At 47.9% G+C, this 13390-nt stretch overlaps 1 protein-coding gene across 5 annotated transcripts in view; it reads right to left on the minus strand.

Moving 5' to 3' along the window:
• Positions 1-13390, minus strand: part of BCL11B (BCL11 transcription factor B) — an 89394-nt gene that overhangs the window by 71311 nt on the left and 4693 nt on the right. For 2 of the 5 annotated variants that reach the window (XM_063091034.1, XM_063091032.1), the window contains exon 2: positions 4396-4761. The exons of 1 other annotated variant lie outside the window; for it this stretch is intronic. In XM_063091034.1, coding sequence (XP_062947104.1) covers positions 4396-4761 — 366 coding nt within the window. Of the gene's footprint in view, positions 1-4395; positions 4765-13390 lie in introns of all 5 variants that reach the window. 2 more of the 5 variants (XM_063091033.1, XM_063091031.1) reach the window with 1 other exon arrangement.

A 13390-nucleotide genomic window follows, 5' to 3' on the forward strand; every position in this document is an offset into this window, starting at 1 on the left:
CCCAATTACCTGTGATCAAGCACCTCCCCTTTGGTGTCTATCAAACAGGAAATCTAGGGAGGAATCTGGAGGAAATCGCTAAGAGAGACATCCCAGTAAGTTTTTCACAGTCTTAGTTGAGAAAAGCAAACACCCCACATGCTTTCTTGAGCTTGGCTTTCCAGCAGCTTCCACTGTTCTGGCCCAACCTGTGCTAGGACGGTACTTGCCACGCCTCGTCCCTTGTAATCCTCAGCATAACGCTGAAAAGTAGGTGCAGACCAGGAAACTGAGGCCTGGAAAAGTGAGGTGACTCACCCGAGTGGACAGGGGTGAGTAAGCGTGCTGAGATTCAACCCAGGAGACGCCAAAGCCCGTGCACCCTCAACCCCCAAAACCCCAGCCCACTCCCCAGGTGAAACTCCAGCAAAGAGTGACTATCACCATGCGCCATTAAAAAAACAAAAGACACACAGGGCATTCTAGCTCATTCTCACATCGTTTCTGATAGTGGAGTTCCCAGAACCCAGTGGAGGTTTTCCCCCAACCCTAACAGGGAGCCCCATTCCAAACAGACCCTCACTAGCTACCCTAGCACCCACAGATGGGCAGAGCTAGAAAGCAAAGCAGTGGTAAGGAAGAGCTCCTATGTGCAGCACACCTACCCCCACCGTGTGCCAGGCACACATCATAAATGTCACAATTATCGTTAGGCGTATGCACAGATGAGAAATTGCGGCTCAGGTCACGGTGCTGCCCAGGCTGGAGGGAGCAGGGCGGGTAGACTCAGACTTTTGGCTGTGGTCTTTCCCGCAGTAGCACACGCCTTTCAAACCCCGAACAACCCTAATCCCCCTTTCTCCTCACACCTCCTCAAAACGCCCCTCCCATAACGGCTCTGTGACATCTGCTCTTTCAAACCCTGGACCTCTTCTCACCTCCCTCCCAGGATCAAGCAGGCTCCCATCTCCCGTGCTCCATCAGAGCCCTCGATGGAGACAGAGGGATGCCGTAGACGGAGGTCTTGAGAAAGGTGAAGAGCTCCTGTGCAGGTGAAGGTGTGGCAGAAGCACCACACCTGCCCCTAGCCAGAGCTCCAGGCCCAGGACCCTACCTCTGACTAGCTCCAACCCCTGTGCCAAGATGGGCCTCAAAACAAGCAGCAAAGGACCCCCTCTGCCCACCACTGATGCTCAGGGAGCAGGGCTGATACCAGCTCACACTGGGGCCATGTCCCCCATGCAGGACATCCTGTCCCTCCCCAAGGGCTCTTCACCTGTTAGCCAGGTGGGGATGCCCAGGGTGGGAGAAGGGCATAGGTGCTCAGTTGCTAAATGAATGAATGAATGAATGTCCTCCAGGAGACAAAGCTTCAGAAACTTCCTCTCTCCACCTTCCTACTTCTCTATCATTGAAAAAAAAAAAAAGGAAAGAAAGAAAAAGTGCTCCTTTTATACCTGTCTCCAGAATGACTGTTCCAAGGAAAGGGCTGACATGGGGTCCACGCCCTCTTGCAATGAAATTCCAATGCAGTCCTCACCCTGGGGACTCCCTTAAGGGTGAGAGGGATCCCTCATATTTACAGGCCAGCCCTTCAGTCCACGTCTGGGAGGCCCCATCATGGTCCCTGGGACCCTTGTGACCACCTCCCCTGGAACTTGACCAAGCCTGGGCAGAACTGAGCCAAACCAGAGGCTGAGTCCCGAGAATTAATGGCCACCCGCTCACCTGCTACTGCCCAGGGCCAGCGAGGCCCTGGGGACAACAGCAGGGCATGGAAGAGCTGGAGGATCCCCTTGGGGCCACAGGCAGGGCAGGACCAGCGGTGTCGAGGCCTAGGCGGCAGCTGTTCAAATTTCCAGAAGCCCAGGCGGAGAAGAGCCCGTGATTCCTAGTCTCCCTCTTAAAATATAAAGACTCAATTATCTTCGAGCAGCTTGCTTTACACATGAATTGACACATTTATTTTACAATAAATAACTGAAAGTTATCTGTGTTTCCTTTACTGTTAATCTACACAGAGAAATAATAAACAGGGCTTGTCTACAAAAAATGCAACTACCACAGTCCTCGGAATTCAATTAAGCTCAAATAATTAATGCTACCACCATATTAAATTACTTTATACATTTGAGCCACTGAAGTTTTATTCTTTCATCTTTCCTTCTTATTAAATAAAAAAAAGAAAGAAAAGAAAAGTTGGTGCCAAAGTAGGCAGGGAAATAGGAAAAATGGGGACTATAAAGGAAAGCGTGATGTGCTATTCAAATGGAATGGTCGTCTTCAGCTGACACAGCATGTAGACTGTTTTGTGCCTTTGATTAAAGTAACATTTTAAATGCTTTCAACAAACATATCTCTTTAGACTTCTAAGGGATTATTTTACATATTTCTTCTAGAAGGAAGAAATCCATTCGTCCTGTTGCTGAACAGAAAGGCCAAGAATATCTTTCGTCACACATAAAATAAAAATACTGTAGGCTGCTGCAATATTACAATCCAGAAAAAAAAAAAAAAGTCAGGGGGTGGGGGTGGGGAGCAAGGACAGGGACAAAGCTGCCTTAGAGATTAACTTTGCCTTTTATGAAATCATATTTAGTCGCTTTCTTAAACAAACCTCCCCACAGTGATCTGCAGTCTCTCATTGGGAAACACCTTCAACATGAAATGAGGATTCGGATGTTTTTGGCAAGGGCAGCAAGTCTTTCCAGAAACATAAACAGGGGGCCTGCGTCTCCTTGGTGGAGGCCACGCCTGAAAGGTCTGTGTGCACTGATGGCAGGCATTTATATCGCTGGGGAAAACTAGCCCTCGAGCATCGGACAACACAGGCACAGGGACCCAACACCTTTCTCGCCTGCTGCCTCAGCCCTAATGAAGGAAGTGTCGCTTGGATCTGCACAGCACTGACAAGCCAGTGTTTCCATGTGGCCTGGACATGCCAGTTATTTTTCTCAACGCCCTTTGCATCTTGGAAGGAGAATGAGAGATTTCATGCTAGGGCACCCACCAGAAGGCAAGACCCAGAGGCTGGTCTGTTCACTGGGGTCTTCCAGTCTGCCCACAAGAAAGAGATCTCATTAATCATCCCCTTGTACAGGTGGGTAAAGTGAGTCCCCAAGTCCCTGCATTCTCCTGCCTGTCTCCTGGATGATGGCGGGCCCTGCCCACACCCATCTGTCTCACTCTCCTAAAAGAATCCAAAGCCTCAGTCCCTCCAACGCCATAGCTAGCTTCCATAACCAAAGCACAGCGGGGATCAATCCACATATTTTCCCAGTCGGCAATCGACTTGCATGCATGCTGCAGGGCTAGAGGTAATTGCCGAGAGAAAAGTTCCACTGGCAAAGCATTTATGGAGCCCCTGTTCATTTAATCCTCTCATCAGCCCTGCTGGTATTTTCACTCCCTGACAGATGGGGAAACTGAGGCTCAGCCTCAGGAGATGGCTAGCCCAAAGTCAACCAGCAGGATTTGAACCTTCTGCATGAATTCCGATGCCTGTCTCGCTTTAAGACAGGCTGCCATTTTTAGGGGACGCAGGCCAGTCAGGGCCCTCCTTTCTTCCCCAGGCCTCCTGGACTCAGAAGCACAGACCAGAAGCAAACTCTCTGGTCTGGGCAAAAAGCAATGGCTCCCTGGAAGAGGCTCCAGCATGCCATGGCCATGGCCAGGAGGGAGGTATTTAATGCTAACTCATTGTGGTGAGCAGACCTGGTTGGAAGACACAGGCCCATGCCAGGGGGCAATGGGGCCCTACACCTCTTCTTTAGATGATAAACATGCCAAAGGGCATGTCCAGCCTCCCCCAAGGGGCACAGTGCTCCAGCAAGTTCCCACAATCCTTCACCAGACCTCCCCTTAAAGTCAGGCAACATCAGAAGCGGCCTCTGAGATCAGGGGGCCACGCCCCTCTTTTTACAGATGGGAAACTGAGTCCAGAGAGAGGAGGGAGGAGAAATTAAGTGCCCCCATGCATAAGTGCCTACCAGGTACTGCCACACGCAGCAGCGTCTTGTAAGTCCTCACAACAACCCTAACGAGGTAGTTTCCTTAGTTCCACTTCATAGATGGGGAAACCGACGTGTCCACGTTGTGAAGAGCAGGTTCCAACCCAAGACTGTCTGGCTCCAAAACCAGGGACTAAACCAAGATCACCAGCAAAGACAGGGCCAACCAGACTTCTAAATTTCCACTCCGTGCTCCTGGCACCTCTGGATTAGGCCTCAAGACAGAGTCCCATCGCCAAAAGCAAAGCAAGCACTGGCCAGTTGGGCCTCCCTGAGCCCCAGGCCTGTCTCCTCCTGAGGGTCACCTGGATGGTGGGCCCTCCCCCAGCACCGATACTCTCAGACAGAGGGCATGGGACCCGGGAAGTGGCTTCGGCAGCAATCAGGCGAGCGCAATGTTCCATACCTGCCAGGTTCTCCTGCTTGGGGCAGATGCCTTTCGTGGGTGAGAGCAGGTGGTCATCTTCATCGGGGGTGACCTGGATCCCAATCTCCACCGGCTCGGACACTTTCCTGAGCTCGGAGCGCGAGGAGGGTGGCGGGCTACCTTTGTCCAGGCCTTTGTCATAGCAGGCACCCAGGCTGCCGCCACACTGCTTCTTCTTGTGCTCTATAAAAACCAGGATGTCCCCCAGGGGGAAGTTCATCTGACACTGGCCACAGGTGAGCAGGTCAGGGTCGGGGCCACCCACCATCAGCCCCAGGCCGCTTGGCTCCTCTATCTCCAGACCCTCATCTTCTTCAAGGATGGTGGCCTCCACATGTTCAGCCTCTGCTGGAGACAGAAAGGAGAGGGGGAGGGGCAGAGAAGACAGAGGTGGGCTTAGGCAGTCACAGGCACCTGGCATTTGTTCCAACCCTTCCCCACCAAGAGACAGGCACCCTCTGCTGCCAGCTGCTAGAGCTCGCCAGGTCCCCCCCAGGATCAGGGGTCCACCATCCTGCAGGTGACAGCCAGGCAAACTGAGGCTCTGGGAGCAACACCATGGCTCCCAGAGGCTGTGCCCTAAGCAGTGCTGATCTTACTGCGCACTAGTTTATTTGGTGCCCATTTCTCCTCCAACATAGCATAAGAACACACACACATCCTGGCTGCTGACAGTATCAGCTAGACACGTGTCTGTCAAACATGGCAATATCTGATAATCACCTGGGGAAGCACTGAAAAGTCCCAAGGCCCAGGCAGCACCCCAGATCAATTACATTGGGAACCAAACATCAGTATTTTTTTCTTAAAGACTCCTCAGCGATACCAATGGGTAGCCAAGGCTGAGAAGCAGTGAGCCTGAGCCCTGCCCGCCCGAGCTGCCGCCCCTCCCTTCGCTTACACCTTTCATTCATGTCCTTCCCATTCATGTGAGTCCTACTCACATTCCTCTACCTGAGACCTGGCCGCACACCAAACCAGAAAACAGAAACCCAGACGGGCGTTGGAGGGCCAGTCCTTCTGAGAAAAAGAAGGCCACATGCTCCGAAAGCAACAAGTGAGTGTCAGGTTCCAAAAAAACTATCGCAGGAAAGAGCAAGGCAGCAAAAGGGACGGCCTGCAGGAGGGGGGCCAGGCCTCCCTGCCAAACACCCCGCTCCTGGTCAGACTTCCATCTCTTTGTAGATCTCCCAACACTCATCAGCTCCCACTGTGCTTTTTTGTTTATTGGTTTTATTTTCACTCCCAGAAAAAGAAAAGAAAAAAATTCTTCAGACTCCAAAAGCATTTCTTGGCAGAACTCAAACCACACTTTCAGTGGGCTGTATGTTTTTATATTTCTTTAGCAGCCGATATAGATTTCCTTTTTTTTTTTTTTTTTTTTTTTTTTTTTGATAGGGGGCATAGGACCCAAATATTTTGAAGCTAATAAATGCCTCAAAAAGCAGCAACCCCAAGGGAAAATTGGAAGACTCAGCTGGCTAAAGTGTCATAAATAAAGAGAGGGAGACAGTATGCAGGTTTCACATTCCCCTCGGGGTCTGACCAGATTCGGGTGGGAATTTTGCGAAAGAACAAGTCAGCCGTCATGTAGAAGGCGCAAGTGGCGGGGTCTTCAAAGAAGCAAGGGGGCAGCCCAAGGTCTGAAACCTGAGGAAGCAGGTAAATTTTAAGTTGCGTGGTATTTAGGAAAGGATATTGAAAAGCACAGAAGAACAGCGAGAAGGAACGGAAGGGGGAAGACACATTCCATGGCAGTGAAGTTACTGACAGGCCAGAGCCAAAGGACAGATAATTTAAGGAAAAAATTCTGTGGCATCTTCCACTGTACATGTAAATCACTGTTCTATATTTTCTGAACACAGTTTCTTCAGAGCCTACGAGAGTCCATGTGTAAAACTGAATACAGAATACACAATACATGACGTATAATGTGCACGGATGAACTATGCGTGGATAGGTAGAGGGGCAGGTACCACTGAGAAGGGAAATTCCAATTAAAGAGCCTTCCTGTGGTGAGAGAAAAGCAGACAGGGCCCACAGTGAATTAAATGCAGAAACGCATCAGAGATGTGGCTGTACAAAAACACCCCACAGATAAGGAAATCCAAAATCTGTTGTCTGCATGTCTCCAACAACAAAAAAAAAGCCTACAAGGTAAAGAAACAGTCCTCACAAAGCCGGTCCCTGAAACCATTAATTATACTTTAAAAAGAAATCAGAGTTTACTTAAAAAGGAGTTTGAAGACAATGCTCCATAATTAATTTACCAATTTATTTTATGAAAAGATGCTTTGCTATGGTTAAAATGTAATCACAACCTTCCTGCTAAACAGTGGTTCTGGGGGGAGACGGGATTCCTGCAAACGGTTTGTCAGAATGTAAAAGGTAATTATTTGGTGCCTCTTTTCCCTTTAATGATCTAACATTGAGCAATACTGTTTATATTGAAAAGCTCGCACCTTTAATTACCAATTACATATACATAATTTCAGAGCCAAAGGAGAGGGCTGTGAAAACAGTTCTTTAGAAATATAAGGATGTATTGTGCACCATTTCTAGAGAAGGAGCTCTAATAAATGGGAGGAGGATGTCAAAATATTGTTTTCTTTAAAAAAAAAAAAAAAGAGGCACAAAGGAAACGAGCTGAAAAGCAAAAAAAAAAAAAAAAAAAAGGACAAAATGAAATTGCGAATTCAAATGAAACGGGGCAAGGAACTATACCTGGTACCGGTTTAAGTGCCACCCCTGCACCAGACTGACCACCTGGCACATCATTAGAGCATTTCATAAAAAATCAACAATAAATCCACATTCCCAACTTGATCGTCCTTTCCGTGTGTGAGGAGGTGTTTTTCTGTTTTGTAATTTCATCTCCGGTTTACTTTTTGTTCTTCATGAACTTTGCAACTGCGTCCATCCTCCAGCAAGACGAAGCTTTCCTCTGCTAGGAGGTTTTAAGCTACGTAATTTCAAGTTCATTCTCTAATTCAAAAGAAACACAGGCTAATTTAAAAATTAGCAAAGTTCACATTTGCCTGTTCGTTCGCAAGCATCCCTCCCCTTCTCCACTCCCTCTTTTGCCAAGACTCAGTACAAGCGTTTTTTTTCCTTTTTCTCCTTTTTTTTTTTTTCTTTTTTGGTAACATCTGGTATTCTGTCCTCTTTTTGGCAGTCTTTTCCTTTTCACTTTCCTCATGCAGCAAGCCCTGTGAGCCCCAGTAATTGAGTTTGAAGGTCTCCAAAGCCATTTACTATGCTGCAGTTCTGATTCCTGCATCAAGTCCCCTGCAGCCAACTGACCTGGGGAGCCAGGCCCTGCTGGCATCCCACAGACAGCCCCGGATTATCCAGGGCTCCAGGGCTCAGCACTGAACTCAGATCTCCACCTCCCAGACCAGCAATCCAACTCACGGCCTCTAAGGGAGTCTGGGAGGAAAAGAAACCAGAAAAAAAATCTCCTTCCCCTCCCACTTTCAGCGTTGAAAGTAAAACTCCTTGAGACGACAGGGTGTTCACTGACTCCAAAGAATGGGGTTTCCTCTCCCCACCCCCCAGGTTGTGGGGCTCTGAGCGTTGGCCTGTTTCGTGAGACACTTCCAAGCAAAGGCAGCCAGGTCACCCCCAGCATTCAGGCAGCAGAGTCACCCTGAACCCTAAAACCATCCAACTTCTGGGCCAGAGCGGGTAGACCGAGGTAGCCGGCTGGGCCTGAAAGCTCGTGGCTTGAGCCTTTCGGAGACACCCCCAAAGACTGTGGTTTCATTTCCGCTGGCAGGCGGATACTGAGCTAGGCATGTAGGGTACGTGTGTGTGTGTGTGTGTGTGTGTGTCCCTTCTTAGAACTGAATCGATGATGGGAAAAATAAAAGAGGAAAGAGCCACTTGGCCAAGCCCTGAGAAGAGCAAGGAGAGAACCTGTCTGGTCCTCCGACTACCTCCCTCTTGGCCCTGTGGATACCTGAGTCTCACGGCTCTTCACAGCCTAAGTGCACTAGGCCTCCGCTCCGACAGGCAGAGTGGCCCAAACTGCCACCCAGAGACAAGAAAGCACCAGGAAAGAGAAAAGACCAATAGAAACAGCCTTTCAAATCCCCAGAACCTACAAATCCAGCCCCTCCTGCAGCCTTGTCCAGCAAAGCTGGGCCTTAAAAAAATAAGGAAAAGATGAGGTTTTCCTCTGAGATGATTTCAGCTTTTATGAAAGCTCCCCAAGTGTCAGGCAGCCCTGCAAAATATTGCTGCTCTCAATATATTAGGAGCTGAATAAAGCAGAGCAATTGCTAAAATGTTTGACTCATTAAGAGGAAAAATAAATGGATACAGCAGGCAACTTGTTCAAACGTCAGATATCAGAGAACTGGGGTGAGTTCTGAAAAGTTAAGTCCTTAAGTGCCCAGACATTTTACATATTTACACACACACACGCTCAGGCACAATCACACACAGACTTAGAGTTTCTTTTACAACAAAACCACATTTTATTTACAAGGCTGGGCCTACTCCCAGCTGGTAAACGCATTTAGAAGCAATGAAATCAGGCTTCACAAACAATAATGGACATCGTTGTAAGTGGAGAGGAAAGCGCTTGATCCTAAGACAAACTTCCCCATGCCTCAGCTTGGCTGGGAAGGAATTTGGGGCAGAAGACAGAAATGGAAAGACATCATTAACACCGGCCCAGCCAAGCAGCCACAAGCCCCTAGCAGCTGCAAGAGCTCAGCAAGGCCTTACCTGGCCAGTGATTCCCCCACACACAGCAATCCCCGCCCTGGTCCATCTCTAACAACTGTCCCTGCACCTGCCCTTCAGGGAATTCCAGCCAAGAGGTCAGCTGCCCGCTGTCCCCAGAGCTCAGGGCATGTGTATTGCTGGGTACACGCACACATGTGCATTGCTACATACATAGCACATGTGTGCACTGCTACATATACACATGTGGGCATTGCTACATACACAGCACACATGTGCATTGCTGAATACACAGCACATGGGCTTGTGTTCCCCTTTACCCTGCCTGGATTCATATCCAAATCTCTAATGGCTAAGACACAGTTCGGGAGAAACATATGCAGAATTACTGTTCCAGTGATGGGAGTGTGGGTAGGGGAAAGATGCTGGGGGGAGGGGTGCCAGGCTCTTAAAATCGTGGCCACCAACGTCACAGCCGCCATCATGATATGTACGTGTCTTTACAAGAAATGTTCAGCATCCATCCACCCGAGACTTTACACCTGCTTCCTACGAAGACGGAGCCTTTGCCAGCAAGCCCATGCTTACCAATAATCTGCAAAGGGATCTTTTCAATCTCCTCCCCATGAACACTCGAGGTGGGGCTGAGACGCCAGGCAACACCGAAACGCCACCAACACGCACTCAACGAAGCACAACACTTTCTGTGCTGCCATCAATTTTTAATTTATTGGATCCCAGAGAAAATAACAACCATGGCGAGGGGAGGAGAAGAGGGGTGGGTGGGAGCAAGCAGGAATCAATTCTTGGTGGAGAAAATAATCTATGACTAGATGACGCTTAAAGGCACAACAAGAGATTTTATGAAGTTCTCCTGACAGAGGGAATAATAAAGTGCCCAGCGGAGAAGGGACTGGCGATAAGTGCAAGGTACGTGTTAGGAGGAATGCTGGCACAGGGCCATGAAGGGTTAGGACACATGTGGCACAGCTCTGAAGTGGCAACATCATACACATGAACTCTCTTGCCCCGATCACCTGCCCTCTCGGTAGGTCTGAGGAGTCCAGCCTGTTGCAGGTGTCATAGCCCTGTACCTCCCCGAGACCCTCCAAAGGCCTCCTCCCTGGAGGAATGGGTCCACATGGCAGCCACCACCCCACAAGGTGGTCTGTTCCATGCCAACCGCAGCACACACTTCAAAATGAAATTTTCACCATTTCTGACGTCTGGGAGGAGAGAAGACAGCCGGTGCAAAACATGATCACCAACGTGGGTTTCCTTTCCCAGGAAAATGACCAGAATTATGGCTGACTTGGCCAGAAGAGGGAAAGTGTGGGCCCAGCCTGCTTTCCAGGAGGGTGGGGATTCCTGATCTGTGAACAGGAAGAACCTCACTCACGTAGCCCTAGTCGGTAGACTCCAGATGGGAAAGTCACACGGTGTGGGGAGAAGAACCATAGCTACAGATTGTCCTACAAAACTTCAGCCTGGCTTTAGGATACTTAGGCAGATGAAAGACAGCTCCGAAAAAATATCCTAACTTGTTCTACAAACTTAGTCCAACCTCCTCCCCACCCGCACCACATACATCTCTCCAGAACCCCAAAAACAGAGCTCAGGAGTCCAGGTCACACCAATTCAAGAGCAGAAAAAAGAACAAATAAAGAAAGAAAACAGCATTCCAGTGTATTCACAGATCCTGGCCATTACTACAAAGCTACAAATAGAAAGCTAAGTCCATGATACCAAAGAATGGAGTCCTCTATGTTTTGATAAATAAAATAATTTCTTTAAAGAAAATAAAAAGATTTACCACTGCTTTTACTTTTTGTAGTAATCCTTCTAAACACATTTAGCAGGTTCTATAAAACTACAAATACCTTAAGTCTTCAGGGCCACAACAGGGCTCATAATGATGTGATATAAAAGCACTCCTTGTGGCCAAATAAAGAGATTTGTTTTATTTAACATCATGCTTTTTCAAAGGTACAGAAGAAAAGGGTTTCTTGCAGGACATCGGACTGCAAGGCTTTAGCTGGAGGAGTTCAGATTCTCTGAGGCCAACAGCAAAATAGCAAGGGTAAGAGCTGCTTTCAACGTCTCATTTCCAAGGTGGGCATTTAAATATGATCCCCTCCCTTTTTTTTTTTTTTTTTTTTTTAATTTTTAGCACTGCATCCATTTCTGATGCATATGTTAATCACAATAACATTGGCATTCAACTTTCCTGATTCATTTTTCATGATGTTTTAGCAGAGAACTCATTAGAACCTTTCACAAATGTATTTGTATTTCAGCAGTCCAGTGGAAGGGAGGGGGTCAGAAAATAGCTACGTAAAGCAGAGGGTTATTTTGTTTTTGTTTTTTTTTAACTTTGAAGTTACTTAATTTTGTGTGGTCTGGGATTTCATTACAGTAAAATAGCCTGGGCTGGCTAATTCAACACCCAAGCAAATTATCAGCTGCCACAGAAAGAGAAAAAAAGAATGAATTTCTTGAATTTCAGCAACTACACAAAAGACTTGCATATGTCAAAATGCCGGACGCAAGTCCCCGTGAATGTAGCTCCATTAATCAAACCACGATCTAGTGTCACTTTTGCCAGTAAAAGGAGGATGTTCTGCTCACCCCCCGCACAGGCTCGTGCAGAAGATGCAAGAAGTGTGTCCCTCTGCTCTCATGTGCCTCTGAATAGCCTGCTCTCGACACTTTGCATACATGTCCTGGGAAAACCCACTGCTCCAGGAGGCAGTCAACGAACGGGGACGGGCAGAGAACCGGGGAACAAATTGTGAGCAGATCTCACTGACGTTTGGCTCCCCAGGACCGGAAAGAAGATTTGTGGCAGCAGGGAGCAGGGGCACACAGAACCCCAGGTCAGGTCCTGTGAGTAAATAAAGAGGGCTGCAAAGTGACAAAGCCATACTCAGAGCAGCTGGATGACACACGTTCGTTCCTGGTGTTCTTCTGTGCTCCCTCCCCATTAAAAATTATGTAAGTTTGTCCACAGCTAACATCGTCTTCAGAGAAGGCTGCTCAGCAGGCATCAATAACTTGACCATGTGGTGCAGGGTGCAGTCCCCAAAGAGCATTTATTTTCCCCTTGTCCTCCCCAGATGTGACGCCAGCATTAACCTAGAGGCCAAATCCTTGGAGAATTTCAGCTAAAGATGAAGCCTAACTGGGCAGCCAGAGGGCTGACAAAGCAGAGAGTCCACAGGAGATGAAGGTGAGCCCTCAAAGGACAAGAAGATGACCCCCATCTTTTCCCTCCCCTCATATATATAGATAATGTATGTTTTTCATACAATGTCATATCTGTGATCTGTGTTTAGCTACTGCTTGTGAAACTCCCCCAAGTTCAAAGCACAGGATTGGGCATCTCTAAACTGAATTTTTCAAAACGATTTTCTGCAGGCCCGAGGCCACTACCTAGCCTAAGACGGTGGGGTGACCGTGCCTCTTCATCTCAGAGTTGTCCAACGCGCTTGCTGCCACTATATGCTTACAACCGGCTCAATTCAAATATAAAATGAAGTAGAGAAATCATCAGATAAATGGCTGGCCCTCTGTACTGGAGAGTGAAGGCTCTCTCTCCAGCTGATGACAGCGCGAGGCTTTTGTCTGACCTAATTTATTTCTCTTTCAGGTTAGAATAAAGCACTCTTTCCTGTCGCAGAGGAACCTCTTCTGCCCATGTATTGAACTCGAGCGTAAGACTCAGGGTTACTACGCTCTGCAGATGTCTTGAACTTGCAAAAGAAGACATTATAGATCTAGAAATCCTGGGATCAAAAGCACACATATTCCCCAGCACTAAATTACATGTTTAGGGGAGAAACAGTCTCATTAAAAGCCATCCATTAAGGGCACTGTTTGGGGTGAAAGGTATTACCAGTGCTGGCTCTAGCAAGCATGCTCTCCTTCCAAACGAAGTTTTACATGGTATTTGAATTGGCATTTTATATCTTTGGGGATCAGTGCTATTTTCCTTAGAACAGTAGGAACATTACCTAATAAATGGAATTGAGAATCCAAGTGTTATAAAATGTGAGCTAAAAGGATTTCTATTCATCAGGCCGTTTTAGGCGCAGGACTCCCAAAAGCAGCGATTCTCGGCTGTTCCCTGGGTTTGTGACATGCAACACAGAAATGGAAACTATCCCTTACCCAAAACGATGTACACTCTTCCCCGACCCCCAAGCAATCACAAATGCCTTAACAACATAACAAAATTTTCAGAATGTCAAGACCACAGACCAATCGGAGAAAACACACCCAT

This window comes from Cynocephalus volans, chromosome 3 (assembly GCF_027409185.1).
Source record: "Cynocephalus volans isolate mCynVol1 chromosome 3, mCynVol1.pri, whole genome shotgun sequence".
NCBI lineage: Eukaryota > Metazoa > Chordata > Mammalia > Dermoptera > Cynocephalidae > Cynocephalus > Cynocephalus volans.